General features: G+C 38.6%; 1 protein-coding gene and 1 long non-coding RNA gene across 5 annotated transcripts; one reads left to right on the forward strand and one right to left on the reverse strand.

The window, feature by feature from the left end:
* Positions 1-1,028: 1,028 nt before the first annotated feature.
* On the forward strand, positions 1,029-16,749 carry LOC110053195 (uncharacterized). Of its 4 annotated transcripts, none has more exons than XM_089294698.1 (22): positions 1,029-1,285; positions 1,509-1,657; positions 2,177-2,317; positions 3,232-3,291; positions 3,716-3,751; positions 3,968-4,045; positions 4,947-5,006; positions 5,900-5,983; positions 6,787-6,825; positions 7,804-7,845; positions 8,003-8,121; positions 8,967-9,061; positions 9,329-9,414; positions 9,650-9,751; positions 10,206-10,296; positions 10,520-10,583; positions 11,356-11,448; positions 11,657-11,788; positions 12,038-12,163; positions 12,691-12,726; positions 14,964-15,021; positions 15,292-16,749. In XM_089294698.1, exons 1-22 carry the CDS (start codon positions 1,029-1,031, stop codon positions 15,462-15,464), a joined length of 2,121 nt encoding a protein of 706 aa, XP_089150824.1. In that variant the 3' UTR covers positions 15,465-16,749. The 4 variants fall into 4 exon arrangements, with proteins under 4 accessions (XP_089150824.1, XP_089150833.1, XP_089150830.1 ...); XM_089294707.1 differs by having other exon boundaries at positions 11,356-11,415; XM_089294704.1 differs by having other exon boundaries at positions 10,520-10,574.
* On the reverse strand, positions 1,848-8,153 carry LOC149118355 (uncharacterized). The gene is made up of 2 exons (XR_016208764.1): positions 8,018-8,153; positions 1,848-2,305 (listed from the first exon to the last, which is right to left on the reverse strand). It is a non-coding gene; the product is annotated as an uncharacterized LOC149118355 (long non-coding RNA).
* Positions 16,750-17,790: the final 1,041 nt, after the last annotated feature.

Raw genomic sequence — 17,790 nt, forward strand, 5'->3', positions numbered from 1 at the left:
AAAACTCCCGACCTCTGGAGGGGATGTATTAGATTAAAAACCAATGCGGGTTCTGCCTAGCCTGAATTTCAGCCGCCTCCTCCACTCGCTAAGTCACTCGGGGAGAGCGGCGTCGCCCTTCTCCCCGAGTGACTTAGCTGGCGGAGGCGGCGGCTGAAATTCAGGCTAGGTACTGCCCGGTTATTTGAGGATTCATAGTAACTGATCGAATCGCACGGCCTTGCGTTGGCGATGTTTCATTCAAATTTGTGCCCTATCAACTGTCGATAGTAAGGTAGTGGCTTACCATGGTTGCAACGGGTGACGGAGAATTAGGGTTCGATTCCGGAAAGGGAGCCCGAGAAACGGCTACCACATCCAAGGAATTACCCGATCCTGACTCAGGGAGGTAGTGACAAGAAATAACAATACAGGGCTTTTCCAAGCCTTGTAATTGTTAAATCCTTTAACGAGGATCCATTGGAGGGCAAAATCGAATTCGATTTGGTTCGATTTGGTTCGATTAGTCCGATAATCGAACTAACGGCAAAACCGAACTCAAACGAACGATTGGTGTTCGATTGACTTTTGGATTAGATTCCCCTGAAAATAAAGATATATAGAAATCAACAACAACTCAACAAAATTATTTAATTTTCAATTTTGATACACTTGTACTAGATTAAGGGATCGAGTTTTGCAACAAGGAAGGAAATAACCGAATATTTTGGGACCTTTCGGGGGCCAAGATATCGATTTTTCACAAAGTTTGTTTCTTGGTATGAACGCTATTACAGTATTATTTTCAAAGTGGTTACAGCTGATCCACGATCTACCTTTTTTCCCACATCCGCGAATGGTTCAATTTCTCGAGAAAGTATGTAATCAGTGCGTTTTTAAAGACTGTTTTAATCCGACGGTTTTACAGGTTTGACAGAAGGCGGTAAACTTCAAATAAAACTGAAACATATACGGACGCATTGTTCTTCACAGCGTGTAACGAGCCGGTATAAAATTTCAGCGTCCCCACCTCAGTTTACTTTCTAACAATGGCGGAATCTAGCTCGGCAAGTGAGAGATCTAGGTCTCCTTCCCCGGCGAGGGCAGTTACTGGACCGAAATCGTCACGTACTTTTGTATGGTTGAGGGAACTTCCCAAGGCAATCCCACGAGGAAAACCTTGGGATCAACTGAACCGTGATGGCAGAGTGAAAGAAATCGAGTTCGGCAAGAAATTTACCGAAAGGCAAATGCGCGATTTAGTGCGTCAGAATTTTACTGAGTTAGGGGAAGCTGACTTTAGAAGGTAGGCTCTAACTACAGCTAAATAAACATAATGGAATGCATCTTTCGTTACTACAATCGAGTGAAGTATGGAAAATCAGATTCGTCGGCGGCCGACTGAATTACAGTAATCTCCCGGCATTTAGGTAGCTAGCGCGCCAGCGCGGTTCCGCGAAAGGGACAGCGAAGTAAGCGAAGGAAAAAACAATGTTAGATTTCAGCTTTCTTCTATCATTGTTTGGCAGAATTCGCCTGTACAAGTCTGGCAGCAGAGGCAGTGTCTTGACGAGGGTTGTCAAAAATATACCTGATGCATCGACTTTATTGCACAAATTCAGTGGAGGATCATCCAAAAGGGTGTACATTCTTCTTAAGAGTGATGATGAAAATGGAGGTACTATAAAGACATATGGCATTTGACATTTACGTAGACAGCGTGACTGAGTGGTGAGCGCGTCGGGCTCGTAATCCAGCGGTCTTGGGCTCGATTCCCGCTCCGACCACTATCTGGATTTGTTTCATGGCAGTCCCGAGTTCAAATACTCGCCCCCTTGTAAATAGTCAACTGATTTGACTCCGGCCAGTTGGGATTCTTGACAATGTTATGTTCAATTTTAATTATTTGTTCCAGTTGTTTGCTCAGCCCCAGTAGACTTTGTGAGGGTAAATAAAGTTTGTCTATATATTTTACATATGTACAACAACTGTTTCTTTCTTTAAAAATTTAGTTCATCAAATGAAAGCTCTAAGATTTGTTCTTGTTCTCTTTTTATCACACTGCAGAGCCACGGTAACAGCTTCGGTTAAGTCTACATTGAGACAATTAGTACATCTTGCCAGGGTTTTATCATTTCCAGTAGCAGAATATATAATCCAAACCCTCAAAATCTTTAACTGGCTTTCATTTTCACAGGGGGTCCTAATTCTAGAACTGACCCATCTGCCATAGTTCCTGTGTCTTTAGTCCAGGCTCAGGATAATTCTAACAATACAATGCCTCCAGTTCCTGGTAATGCTGGTGTCCCTCCAAGGTTGCCTCTACCTAGAGATGGATGTAAGTAAAAGAAGTTGAGAATATCTTAATTGCCAATGACATTCCAGAAAAAATCCTTACCTCCCCACAGATGGGATTTTTTCTAAGACCACCCTGCCCCTCTGGAAATTTCAATAAAGCTTCACACATTTCTTTAAATTTTTTGGTCTAACAGAACCCTCCACCACCCAGGAAATTCCAATCCCTTCTGTGGGGGTAGTACTTAATGGATATTTCCTAGACCGGAACATTGCTAAAATAGTTCTGAAGCAAAAAGCAATCACTAACATGCACCTTTAAGTATGAACGAATATACCTACAACCCACATATACCTACGTGTACCTATGTATATTGTTCATGTATAAGCTGGGCAGATCTAAGGGGGATGGGGCAGGTTTAGAGGGTTTGATGTTACATCCTAAACTAAAAAGTGGGGCATTAGAACAAGTCCATATCTCGAACCCCCGTACCTATAATCCAGTATCTGCCCCAGATAAGACGATTTCAATTGATAATTTGATTCAGCCCCCCTGTGGGATAATGATAGTGTTGTAATTAAGTGCAAGCCCACTATTTCTAAGGTGGGTTAACAGTTGACAATAAAAACGAGGATACAAAAAAAGATCCTAAGGAGGCATCTCGTAAATGGCATCATTTAGTTTCCAGCACTGTAATGACCAATCAACTCTAAAACTTTGAACAGGTATTTATTCCACTAAGCAAAACCAAAGAAAGTCCATCAGGAAATTAAAATCAGGGTGTACATTTCTTAATTTTTATAAAACTTAAATGTGTTACTGGTATACAAGGAATAACAACATGAAATTCTGGGTTGTCTTAATTGGGTTTTACTGTGCTTTCAAAGGCAATTCAATTTTTCCCAATGGTTATCAAAACCAGGAATTAACTAAAAATATATTATTTCTTTCACCAGATTCAACAAGACAGTATCTTACATCCTTAGCTCAATCCGGGACCCTGGAGACTGACAATGGTGAGTCAAGAGCGGAAAATTTAATAAAGGGAAGGAAGAATCGAGCTTTCTGAAAGCAAAGATTTTTATGGGATAGAACAATAGCATGTGTAGACCCATGTAGTCCTGACCAATACCTGTTGGAATGTAAAAAAAAATTGTGAACTGTAATCATACCCAAAGGCCAGTGCAAAAATAAAAAAAAGCTGGACACTATCAAATCCCACTTCAGTCTTATAATCCTCACACATATTAGGCCAGAAAATTGGACATCTCTACCAGCCGAAGACATAAAAAATAGCTATGCCCTAAATCTGAAAATGAAACCATACCATCAAAGACACCTATATTATTAATAAAAATTTCAAAGTACCACTAGCTTAAAAACAAATGCTTTTAAAATTCCTTTGAGGGAATTCTTGAATCCTGTCTTAATCTATTTCAGATTCCACAGTATCACCAAGAACTGATACATCTCAGGGTGAGAGAATTTCGTTTTCCCTACATGTACATTTGATGTGCTTAAATTCAGTATGGAGGACTAACACTCCATTCTTACTAGTCTTGCCTTTTTTCCCTTTTGATCTTATTTGCAAGTGGGTAAAGCTGTAGAAAATTACTGCAACTATTCTTTGCAGAAAATACGGATGAATTTCAAAATCAAATTATATTTCTCTTGTTACACGGGTTTCAATAGGAGCATGGACACCTACTTCATCTCTTCCCACTGGTCACTCAAATGTAAATCCTGTAATCCAACTGACCATTGAAGATGGTAAGTTGTACCAAGTTGTAATGCCCATGACTATATGTTCGTGTGTGTTTCGAGAAAATAAATTAATCAATCAATCCATGAAATATAAATACTGGCATTAAATAAGATCCAATAAGGAAAGACTATTTTCATACCCTATTATTTAAAATATCATGTCATTTACATGATAATGGATCTCTTTTCATTGACTCTATAGATTTTGTTGCCTGCAGTGCTGATACAATCATCAGAAAGAATTGTGACACCACAACTTATGTGTGCTGCTGCGAGCTCACAAAATATTAAAAGTGAATATACTGTAAGGACAGACTAAAACAATCACATTACAGTAAAACCCCGGTAGGGATATGAAAAACAGTTCGAGTTGGCGGGGACTCCATTTTTCAGGGTCAATTGAATATCCAACTTGCCATGTTAAAAATTGATATTTTGCCGAGTTTTTCAGCACTTCAGTATACAGTGACAGCTAAAGGTACCGCATCCAGTATGACTCATAGGATCGGGAAATGACTGTCACTAATTAATATCAAATTGCTGCTGTGTTAGATTTGAGTGTGTTTACCAATTACAGGACAAGAAAACCAAATGGGATGACATCCCTGTTAAGTTACATGAACCAGGATTCGAGTTATCAGGGTAAATTTTTATCAAGGGCAATGAAATTTGGTTCGAGTTAGCGGGGAATTCGAGTTATCAGAGTTTGAGTTAACCAAGTTGAAATGACTGAAAAGTGGGGACAAATCCAATGAAATGGGACTTGGTTCGAGTTAGCAGGAATTCAAGTCATCTGAGTTTGAGTTACCGGGGTTCTACTGCACTGTTAAAACTGCAAACATTTACATACAAATTGGTTGCCATGGGAATGGGATACAACTGCTAACATTGTCTTCCACAACTACAGATGCCGATTTACAACAAAGTCCATTTGAGAATTCTGTCATAGTACTGGACCAAATTCAAGGTAACTCATTTTTTTAATTAGCCCATCCAGGCTTTTATCCAGGATTTGAAAAGTGGGTGTCCAAAATGTGCACTAGTGTCTGCTCAAATGGACATTTATAAGGCAACATATGAACAATGATTTTCTTTAAGAATAGGCCGTCCACAAGACAACCTGGACACTCATCTGGCAAATTGCCTGAGCTCAGCCCATTGACTCCCATGTCACCCATTGGTCCCTTTTTCACTTGTTAAACAATCAATGTCAACTGTGTCAGATCAGCCTGGGCTGTACCAGTCCAAAGTCATTTTCTGACTATTATCTTATTGAAAAAGTGGAATCCACTACTCTGACGTTGAAATTCACTGTAGAGTCAAAGTTCTCTAATATGGACACCGAAGGGACAGAGCAGAGAGTCCGTATTAGAGAACTGTCTGCATTGGAAAGGTCACTATGCTGACATCACTTTAAAGTCTCCACTGACAGTTTAGTGTGTTTAGTAACTAAAATCAGGCTTAAAAGTGACATGTCAATCACTGGTATCACTGATTGATCAAGTGTCCATGTTTTGGAATTGGCTTCCTAGGGCCGAGATTTGGTGTCTGTTGTCCATTTTTGAGAGGGTCCATAGAATAGAACTTTTTTTAAAAGGCAATGTACATGTATGAGAATTTTCGGTATAGAGGAAACTGTCCATATGGAGAGTTCAGCTGTACCTGAGATACTGGAAAATTCTTTCTTTGCTCACTGCATCACTATGATTTCCATGATTTTAGAGATACTAAACGATATTCATTTCATCGCATTTTATATTATAGTCCTCTTGCTTAAGTTAGTTAACTTAAAAGGATTAAAGACAGGGCATTTCATACTGAAAGCACGCATTTATTACACAAGTGTCTTTATTCATTCAGCACAGCAAGAAAATAATTCTTCAGCAGCCAGGGCTGCTGAAAGAACAAATTCCAGCACAAACTCAAGATCCCTTTCTACAGCAGGTACGTGCATGCAGCATAATGTACATAAATGAAATTACAAAATGCATATCACTTAGCATAGCTACATTGTACACTGTAATGATATTTTATTACAATGTAGATTTATTTATATTTTGCCTCAGAAAACCAGAAACAACAACCACAATACAGAAAATAATACTTAAAATGTACTGTAACATCAACTTGTTGTACAGAGTGGTTAAACGTTCACATTTCTATTACACTGACAGCATGGTTAGTGTGCGAAAAATGTCATGTCTGATTAGGGCTAGTGGGTTTTGCAGCTGGTCTAGAGAATTTATCCTTCACAATTGAATTTTAGGAGGCAAAAAATCACAAAATCACACACTAGCTGGAGTCAATGTATGCCTTTTTGTTGGTGTCAATCTACACAAAATAGAACACGCTGATTTATACAACAATCGGGCAGTCTACAAAACTCTAATAATAATGATAATGATAATTTCAATACTCACTAAACACGAGTAAAAGTCACTTAATGACTGTCAGTACATGTAGTCAACAACAACAAGAGTTCAGCTATTTACAGTCAACATAGACAATGAAAAGATCCCAGCAACGATGGATTCCTACGTGTATCTTCAACATTGGCTTTGTTTGTGTACAACACTGAATTAGAGGGCAGGTGTTTGTCAATTGAAATCAAATTTAAAGTAGAATAATGGCAAAATGGAATTTTTTTCTTTCTTTAACTGACTGCCTCAGCTTCTTCTGTTGCTTATTATGGCTTTCAAACATGCATTGTAATTTGTGTAAAGGTTTAAACCAGTTAATGTCCGTAGGTTTCCTTGGCACACCATTCTACAGTGAAGGCAACAAAGGTACAACTCATTACATTGTGTTTATTGCGTGGTGATTATGCAATATTCTATCGAATGTACATGTATACTTTAAAGTATATTAATTTATGCTGTTACTGTGACTTTTATATTCAGACATTCATGTCAGGGAAAGCATCCAGTTGGTTTTGAACATATGATATAAATGTAATTATCTATCTGCGTGGTTTTTAAAAACATGTCTACAGACATTTTTTCACTTGGCAACCATTGATGGTCTTGATTAATTCCTTTAATCAATTGATTTTGATACAGCTAAATCAAACCTTGAATACAGGAAATAAATTAAATATCAAATGATTGTATTTGGTAACCTAACACCATTGTTGCCCTTTACCGACTGATCGTCCACCAAAAGCGTCTCTGCATTCCATTCTCAGTGAAGGCACACGCGATAGGTATTTATTTATGTTGTCAAATAGCTTTTTGTACATGAATGTAAAAAGATTGCTCCTTAACAAAAAACTGATTAAATTGTGCAATGAACTGGAATAGCAATTGGCCAAAATTAATTCGCAAACAGTCCATCTTAGCGGTTCGTATTGAAAAATTCGGAGGGCTTAGGGAACCAATCAGAATTGAGCCATATAACAAATATGATTTGTTGATATAATAGAAACGCAAGATGTGTTCTTAGCCTTGAAAGTCATACCTAATAGCTATTATTTTTATATTTTGGTCCAGATATACAGAAGCAAAATGTAGAAATAATTATTACAATGTACATGTTTATCAAGTTCTTGTACAGTCTTCAAAATGTTGTAGAAAAGGGTGGACTTTTGTAGACGGTCCACATACACATATTGACAGGTCGCGATCCAACTTACACAAGCTTACTATGATTTACACAAGGAAACCACAAGATATAATAGATACTTGTTTCAGTTGCAAGGTTCTGGTCAGACCAGCGTTAAACCTATGTTGCGTTCTACTCTAATTAATTATAATTTTGTAAAACAGTTGGAACCGTGGCTGGAGACATGTCACCTCATGGCTTGGGAGGTAAGCTTAAATTAATGAATGCACAGATTAACACAAACATTAAGCTTAGGTACAGTAGGAAGCTTCCTACATTTGTGAAAAGTAAATAAACTGGAAAGTCCTTAAAGAGAAGAATTCTGAATGCAATTTGCTTTGCTTTCTTTCTTTATTTCGGAAGAGGAGTCCAACTTACCTTCTCGTACGAATGAGGTGGTGCGCTGCGAAGAACGTTTGTTGGCCTCCTGCAGAGGAGAGAACACTTCCCTGCCAAGTTTCCTTGTTCACTCTTTCGACGAGGTAGGTAACAAGGGCTTGCCAGCAGTCGCTTGTCTAATATCACTGATGACAAATTACTCAGTCATCTTTTGCACCCAAGAATGTGAGCGTAATTTGCACCCAGGAATGTGAGCGTACATGTAATTTGTACAATTATTAGGACTTTATCCAAGTGCGTGAAAGCAAGTATGCACACGCACAGATTGCTGGTAGTTGTAATAAAGAGCTCGCAAAGACTTCTGGGGGGGACTTTCATTATCGCGAGCAATATGGAACAAAACATTTTCCGATCAAACCTGGCCAAGTAGGAGGAATGGCTCTGACCATTTTTATTCCTTTTCATAATTCCCTGCATGCATAAGTGAAGCAAAGTGGGGCAACGAACTGGTTTGCCAAACTGGAGAGGGGAATTTCGGTCGGGCCGGTCCGAATGGTCAAAGTGGGCCACCTCCAAAGGGGTCACGAATTCTGCGATCTTAAGGAACCGAAACGGACCTTTCATATGACTTCCAACCGAAATTTTGGGGAACTTCGGCATAATATAAAGCACCTCTGATAGTTGCAGGAAAGGAAGCGGAATCGCGATAAACGTGAAAAGAGTACAAAGATAGGAGCTCAATGTTATTTTCTTCAGGTTTAGATCTCTGATCCACTGCAAAGCTAATAAAGCTTTTCACGATTTTATACCACAAACACCCACACATACAAAATAACCAATCACAACCAACAAAGCAAGGAACAAAAGCAATGGCAAACGCGTGAAGTGCACTCTGGTCCAGTTGACCGGCAGCTGTTAATAATAACCTTATCAGTTAAAAAAAGTTTTCAAAAGCACGACTTAAAAGCATTTTATATTTGCCTTTCAGCTTTGCTGGCAGGCGCGGACGCTTACGATGGCTATCTGCATAGTCCTACTCAACCCCAGAAAGGAAAACGCTGGAGTAAGGGAGGGGATTGTGAGGTATACATGTGCATGGAGTGTATCAATGCTAACATGCCTTTATTGAGTCGGTTGAGAAGGCTGTTGTAGTAAAGATGGAACTAAAGACTGGACACCCGGGTTCACTACTGTAGATGTCCCGGGCGGCACCATCGATTTAGCCGGACTTTATGTCAAAAACTTTGATGCATCTCAATGTTAAAATTGTCATCATGAAAGGACAATGTTATAATATTATACCCAGTAGTCACCACTGATAATTCAGTACATTGAATTGGTTACTTGAAGGGCTCTAAGATGGCTATCGGCGCAATACCATGGAAAGGGTTTGTTCTACTGGCCTGGAGAGACATCCTCCACAGATGGAAGGCGAGGTAAGTTGTAAATTCATCAGTTATCATCAATTAACAAATAAAAGAGTGTGGAGTGTTTCGTTCCACAATGCTTTAAGAATTTTGAATAAATTTATTGAATACTTGTTTAGAAGTTATAGTTCATCGACAACTGCTGTGTTTTCTTACATGTCACTGTGTAACATCAAAGGAGAAAAATAATTAACCAAAGGTTAACAGAACTATCGTCAATTACTGTTATTTCTATCCTTCACAGTTTGCAACATGTTCGGTGTACGCTACACCAGCGATGCCGTACTGGTCATCGTTCCTTCCAGTTCCTCAATGTGGAAACCAACATTGCTAGATGGTATTGAAGGTAATGGATTGTTTGAGAGCTCTGAATGCAGCGTGTAGATATCGTCTCGTCTTCTTACTCTCTAAAAGTATGACATTATAATATACCAGGATGCTCGTAAAGCGTTTCTACCATTGTTCTTTCCAAATTTTGGTTTACTTAGCTTTTGTTGGGTTGTTTTAATCTGTCAGTTAAATTGCGATGTTCATGCCGGGTCGAAATACAGTATTTCTGTAATACTTAATAAGAGTAATTGCCTGGGTACTGGTGGTTAGCAGGGTGAAATTGAATAGAAATTGCATGGAATACATACTTTCCATACTTAATTTCTGCAAAGTAAAGGTACTCCCTCTCCGAATCTCGACCAGTTTCTGAGGGATTTAAACTGAAACCAATTTTCCGCCAGTGTAACATAGACAAAAAGAGTTTTTCATAATTATTATAAACCAACAAAGATGTGTATATGTTACCGTAGATAGCAGTATCACTGCAACAAATATTGAAGACAGGCTGGCGACGGCATTAGAGAAAGCAACAGATATGCTTAAAGTGCTGTCTATACAAAGGTAGGTTTGCTCATTATTTTTCAAATTAATGATAAATCTGAAGGTAGAAAAGTTGCCTCAGAAAACCTTGACATAATGTACGTGTATACAGATTTAATTTTACAGACAATTCTGGAGATATAACGACATAATAATCCTATAATATGATATAATGCCTAAAACTGTTAATTAAATCTAAAAAGTAAATGATATATATCTATGATCTCTGACTACCATTTTGCAGGGAGAAACTCGAAACTTTCAGGAGAGACAGGGCTGAGCAAGAAGATGACTTGCTAGTAAGTAATGTAAGAAATGTTAGTATTGTAATTACAGTAAGTATTGTACGTTGTGTTGTAGTTATTAATTAAATTTAAAAAAAGAGAAAGAAAGGGGCAGTCAATAGGATGCAAATGACGGTGACAAGATTGACAAGTGAATGATTTCACGGGAAAATTCGGAAAAGCGCTTGTTAAGTAGTTGGTGATGTGTTTCGGTTTTAAGACCATAAATTTTTCCGTTTAATGCAACTTTGTACAAACTGTTTGCTGGGCATTTGATGTTAGCCTCCCTGTTAGCACGAGTGCTTCCTTTCCCTCCTCTTAATTTTAATCATTTTGGTAGCTTTTTATAACATAAAATAGACCTTACAGCGGTTTGTTCCGTTCTAACACCATTCTATAATTATTGTGCTACTCTAAGTTTAATACGTTTTCCGTGAAACCATTTTGCAGAAAATGTCTGTGAATTATTGAATAGTTGTCCACTCGCCCCATTTACAAAAGAATTACATCGTGTTATTACGATGTAGCTTGGATGTCCTGTGTCTGCAGGCATTGGTAAAACTTTTACCTAAATTGACAAATAATATTCAATAGGCACTTTAGTAAAAACCACATGAAGAACTGTAATTTCCTTTATCTAATCTGAAGGCCAGCATGAAGCTATTGTCTTTGAAGAACTTATAAGTTGTTAATTTTTTTTTTGTTCTGTTCTGGCAAGTTGCCTCAGGTAGCTCAAAAAACAGACAACGAAGAAATTAAATGTCACTGATATTAATGACTCTGCATTTTCAAACAGAAAGCACAACAAAATGAATCGAACGAGAGAAGGGAAGGAGAGGAGAAGGAGAAAGAGAAGGTAGGAGAGGAGCAAAAATTAGAGGATAACGATGTAAGTTTTTCTTGAATGAAGATTGTTGTGCATTTGATGTTAGCCTTCCTGCACGAGTGGTTCCTTTTAATTCACTTCCTTAGTTTCAGTCATTGTGGTAGATTAAAAAATAGATAAAATAGACCTTAAAACGGTTTTCTTCAATTGTAACCACATTCCATATGCTACATTAAGTACAATAATTATTTTTCCTGAAACGATTTTGTAGACTGAAGAGAAAGATGCAAGGTCTGCAAGGAGAGCAAGGGTGAACGAAGAGCCGGTGTCGGGAAATGTGATTCGGGTCAGGTCCCGAAACGGGACACAGGAAAGGAGATTTCAAACGGGAGCTCATTTCCAGGTGAGAAGCCGCAGTAACTAAAATTGCCTTAGTTGTATACATGTAGTTGTAGTAACATGGGAGTTTATGGCCCATGTTTTCATGTGAAAATAATCGGTTGTCTTGCGTGTCGACATTCATTTTTATGGAAACGTTCAGTTTAAGTTTTACTAACGTTGACCAGTCTATACAGGAGCAACCTCATTACCAAGCTAAGTTATTCACCTTGTTCCTCATGTTGCACAACCGTCTTTATTCTGTATGTTACAGGAGGTCTACGACTGGGCCGGGGCAGATGAATCCTTCCCGCCCTATTTCACCCTGCATAGGGGCAGTGTGATGGTTTCTCACGAAGAAACAGTGCAAATGGATGAAACTTTAGATGTCACAGAGAGAGTAAGTAGACAATGTGATTTGCTCAGCTTTAAAGTGGACAATTTTTAAAATTTGACCAGAAGCCATAATCGGGGACGGAGACCTTCCCCGATTGTGGCTCCTGATTTGACACAACAATCTAGATATGCTTGATAGTCACAATACTGAAAGTTAGCCTACCCATCCTCGCATACCGGGCGCAGCTAGTAAGGCTTTACGACATTTCCCGGCGAGGCTATAGTCTAGAAAAGTCTAGAGAAACCCAGACAGTCGATCCTCGCGAACGACCTCCCAAAATGTCAAGTCTGGGTGGCCGCTGACGGGAGGTGGTGAGGGGAGGCGGAGACGGGAGGTGGAGACGGGAGCTTAGACCATATTTGGTCAAAATTCGGCCACATTAGCATGTTTATTTTTAATTCATTTATGGTGGTCTCTTTTTAGACTTCCAGGAATGCAATGTTACAAAACATTAATATCCAGTTTTCGATTCATTATCTGTTTGAATGTTAACTTTTGTTTTTACATTCTTCTGTATTTACTTCCTGCAGGAGGAAGAGGAAATGGAGTCACTGTTTCAAACTAAGGTTAGGGAAGTTTTTTTTAAAATGTCCATCATTTAAACAAATCAAGTCTAACCTTGCAATCGGACTTATAACATATATAGCCGATATAGGCGGAGTTTTAACCAATCTTGTGAACGCGAAGAAGATCATAATATCTGCTGCTACATTTCTTTTTACCTTCCATGTCACTATTTACCTATGAATTCGCAGGGACTCATTATTATTGGCCACTTTAATTCGGACTTAGTTGTTAGGAACTTACCTTCAGCCCACTTACTGATTCATCTAGGAAGCTTAAGAACAGCCTCTTCGTGAGGTTCTTAGGAAATTTAACATCCAGATGATAGTCTCCTAATCGAGCCGGGACACTTGGGACCAGGCTCTTCGTGAGCCAGGACACTTGGGACCAGGCTCTTAGGAGCTTAACCTAAGGCAATAGACTTCCTAATCGAGCCAGGACACTTGGGACCAGGCTCTTCGTGAGCCAGGACACTTGGGACCAGGCTCTTAGGAGCTTAACTAAGGGCAATAGACTTCCTAATCGAGCCAGGACACTTGGGACCAGGCTCTTCGTGAGCCAGGACACTTGGGACCAGGCTCTTAGGAGCTTAACCTAAGGCAATAGACTTCCTAATCGAGCCAGGACACTTGGGACCAGGCTCTTCGTGAGCCAGGACACTTGGGACCAGGCTCTTAGGAGCTTAACTAAGGGCAATAGACTTCCTAATCGAGCCAGGACACTTGGGACCAGGCTCTTCGTGAGCCAGGACACTTGGGACCAGGCTCTTAGGAGCTTAACCTAAGGCAATAGACTTCCTAATTGAGCCAGGACACTTGGGACCAGGCTCTTCGTGAGCCAGGACACTTGGGACCAGGCTCTTAGGAGCTTAACTAAGGGCAATAGACTTCCTAATCGAGCCAGGACACTTGGGACCAGGCTCTTCGTGAGCCAGGACACTTGGGACCAGGCCCTTAGGAGCTTAACTAAGGGCAATAGACTTCCTAATCGAGTCAGGACACTTGGGACCAGGCTCTTATGACCTTAACTTCCTAATCGAGCCAGGACAATTGGGACCAGTAAGTTAATTTCTTTCGCGCACATCAATAATTAGGGTTTCTTCTTTATGGCCAGAGCTCGCCAGTGATGGAAATCGTATTATATTTATTTGGTTTGATCAAATCTATACAAGATCTCAAATTGGGATTTGAAATATAAAATTTGATATGGTTGTTTATTTACGGCGTTTTAGCCATCTTAAAACTTGAAATTTTTTCCTTCCGATTGGTCATAAACCGGGTGAGGTGGAGGTTAATAAGAACAACGAATTAGGTTGATCTAATATTCGAACCAACAAATGGAAACGAGAAACGCATTTGAAATGTACTAGACACTGTTTAGTTCCAACTTCGCTTCAAAATTGTGACAATTTACAAGAACTATCCTGGATGTGCAGCTTAAGTGTCGGAGCATTTTTGAAAATGGGACGTTTTCGAGATCCATACTTCTTGCGGTGAAGATGTCCTTAATTTTAAGCGTGGTCACTCAGGATCAGGTTCTTTGTTAGCCAACTCACGCTCGGTAGATAGACTTCCTAATCGAGTCAGGACACTTGGGACCAGGCTCTTCGTGAGCCAGGACACTTGGGACCAGGCTCTTAGGAACGTACTCCGGTAGATGGACTTCCTAATCTAGCCAGAACACTTGGGACCAGGTTCCTAAGAGTCTATCTAAGATTCAAAAAGCTCATTGCTGGGCATGGGAGGGGTATTAACGAGTATTAAGTAATTTTTGCTGGATCGCTCGAGACAAGTTTCTTTATGAGGCACCTTACCCCCGGTCGATAGACTTGGACAAGGACACTTGAGAACAGGTTCTTAAGATTTTACCCTCGCTCTATAGACTCTCTAATAGAGCCATAACACTTGAAAGCAGCCTCCTCGTGAGCGGAGGCATCTGGGACCAGATTCTTAGAATTCTTCCAAACTTTCATCCATATTCAAGTAAGGAGTAGTAAGGATACACAGAAACTTAATTTAACCGCGCATTAATTTTCATATCAAATCAATTAATCGGGGCAGGTTCTTATAATATCAACGTAACCACAATACATCTCTTTGTTTCTTGGCCACTTACTTCGGTAAATTGAAAAGGGGGTATTCTACTCATATGTGTCAAACAGCCATCCTACGTTTAAAGGGCCCGGGATAACTGTTTGACACTTGTGGGTAGAATACTTCCCTTCTATTTTCTTACACAGGTTTCCTTCAAGGGGAATTATAATTACCAAGAAGGTGCGCTGTCAAAAACCCTGGAAGGTAAGACCTTTTCATTTAGTTTTATGTTGAAAAAAATGTCAACTCGAAATGTTCATTTAAAGTACGAGGCTTCGATTTTCCTTTTGCCTTAAATATCTTTCTCTTTGTTCTATAGATTATTTGTTTCCTTATTTCTCGTGCCTCTTCAGCCATTATGTAAACTAAATACTATTAAAAATTAAATAGGGGGTCTTTGTGTTTGGGAACGATATTTTACGATTACTCTGGGCTGGTTGGAGGTTAGTTACAAAGGTGTTATTATCATTGCAGATGCACAAACTGATGCCAAAGAAGATGGAGACAAGAAGAGCGATGATAACAATGACGTGCCAGGCACGTCTTTAGAAAGGAAAAAAAGGAAAAGAAAGGACCGGAACAGAACAACAGCCAAAAGACTGAAGAAAAAGAAAGAGAAGGAAGGAAACCACAAAACTGACAACTGATTTAAAAATATGTTCATGTTATTTAAAGCATGGTAAATTCGATGTATTTTACTTAGGATAACATAGATAGATCGTGTTGCAGTTTGTACATACAATAATGCATGTATTTGCCTTAGGATAATATTGACAGAATATCGTCTGAACGAAAAAGTTGCCTACAATCTGCGACACAATAGCCCACACATTGCCGTTGAGATAACAATATTTCTGAATTATTTTAGCCTCGATTTCCTTAAATTTTACCCACTCTCCCTTGATAAATTAGTTTTTTTTCCTTCTGTGCTTGTACAACATTGAATGCAGGAAAGGGTTGGAGTATTGTATTTCGAGGTGTGGTTGATTTTAAAGTTCAATTTTAAGTCTGGCCTAAAAAGTTGCTTACTGAATTTAGTCGCAGATTGTAGTGACTAGTGACTAAAAAAATGGTTTATTGTGGTATTTTTTTTAGCAAACAAAATACAGACTTTCAAGCGCAAGCTTTTTAAATCGCCTGTATCATTTTTAGCCGAGAATGAAGTGGTTTTCAGAGACGTTATCTATCTGTTTACAAAAAACCGATGACAATTTTCTATTAAAAGAAAAGCAAGATTTAATTTCTCATGCACAAGGAACCGGGCAAGCGTGTGAGAACCTGGATTCTGCATTTTGCAACAAGAGAGTCATTTATTCATTGGACACTCTGCTAGTGGCACTAGTCGCTCATTCCATTTATTTATTTCTTTATTTATTTTTGTTGAAAAAATCTAGTGGAAAAGGCTTTTCCTTTTAACTTTCCACCATTCAAGTGGAAGGCGCCCGTAAACGTTTATCCCTGATGGCTTCTTCAGTCCTTTTGGAAGTTTATGCTGATCTCCTCCTCAAAACTTCGATGGGCAATTTTTGTTTTTATTCTGACAAATAATATCGTTTTCTTATTTAATTTATGAAACACGGATCGTTTATTTAATTGTTTACCAATTATGTCTGTGACTCAATACTGAGCAAGTTGCAGTTTGTAGATAGAATGGTAGAAGCCCTTTATGAAACCTATGGGCTACCAAATTTGAGTTACTGTTGAGAAAAAAAATTTTAAGGATGCAAATGATTTTTAATGACAGAAAAAGGCACAACTCATGGATAAGAATGTTGATTTAGAATCATCTTTTATTTCTTTACCTTATGTATTACACAATGTAGCTTTCATGATGTAGTTTCTAGTACAACAATTTAAAGCAAGCTATTAATATTTGGCCAATCAATTTCTTAGTTATTCATGAAATAAAAAAAAAAGTTGCCAAATATGAAACTGACACTTACATATTTCAAATAAACCCTTCCGCGCCCCATGTTCAGACTTCCTTTTGGAGATGAAAATTTTTCGCGTTTCATTTGTTAAATTATCAAGGCTTTTGACACCATCCATAACAATTGAAGTGGCTTCAAGGTTAAGAATTTTTAAAGTCACAGTTTCTGGTTGCCTTTATATCGTTTGTAAGACTGCGACTAAAACGTTTTGCTTAATATTTAAAATTTACAATTAACATTGAAATTAAAAGCAAAATCAATTAGTCGGGTTGTTAATTTAATGAAAAGACGATGAACGTAATAATTAACTAGGCTCCCTTCACAAAAGAAAATGGTTTCACGAAGTATTTTTGCTAATAAGTCTCGTTTCCCGAACGAGTCTGGTTTTCTTAACGAGTCTCGTTTTAACGAGTCTCTGCCGAACAAGTCTCGTTTTAAATCTCGTTATTCCGAACTTATTCCGAACGAGTCTCGTTTTTCTTTTTCGAAGGTGTCTCGTTTTCCTAACGTGTCTCGTTTTCAACGAGACTTTCAAAACGAGACTCGTTCGGAAAAAGACTCGTTATTCGAAACGAGTCTCGTTTTTCCGAATGTTTCTCAAACGTGTCTCGTTTTCTGAGCGAGTCACGTCTTCATGGCATATCGAGTACCCATTATATCGAGACGATTTTTGTCGAGTCCTATTAGCCTGGTTTACCAGAAACCATGAGAGAAAACGTTATTAATAGGGCGCTTCAAGTTGACCCAGTCAACTTAGCATAAGTAACCTAGCAAGAACAGTTCCAAAAAAACGAGAAGTGTTTTCAACATTTGAGTAAAAGGTAAACCGATATTTTTCCCGACTCAACTGAAGTATATATTTATTCAAGTTATGATATTTTCCTGAAAGTCGTCAAACTGTTATTTCTTCAGTTCCTATTTTTACTTTCAGAAAGAAAAACTTTTGAATAATAAAAAAATACAAATAATTTAAAATCAAACGGTACTGAACCTTTATAGATATCATATCAAGTTATGATATTTTCCTGAAAGCCGTCAAACT

The sequence above is a fragment of the Orbicella faveolata genome, unplaced genomic scaffold, assembly GCF_042242905.1.
Source record: "Orbicella faveolata isolate gen_17 unplaced genomic scaffold, um_ofav_v1 contig_1, whole genome shotgun sequence".
NCBI classification, from domain to species: Eukaryota; Metazoa; Cnidaria; class Anthozoa; order Scleractinia; family Merulinidae; genus Orbicella; species Orbicella faveolata.

Coding starts and splice junctions, on each gene's coding strand:
- LOC110053195 (XM_089294698.1), top strand. CDS start 1,029: ATGGCGGAATCTAGCTCGGCAAGTGAGAGATCTAGGTCTCCTTCCCCG. Junction 4,046..4,946: donor CCAACTGACCATTGAAGATG/GTAAGTTGTACC, acceptor CCACAACTACAG/ATGCCGATTTACAACAAAGT. Junction 15,022..15,291: donor GCTGTCAAAAACCCTGGAAG/GTAAGACCTTTT, acceptor TTATCATTGCAG/ATGCACAAACTGATGCCAAA.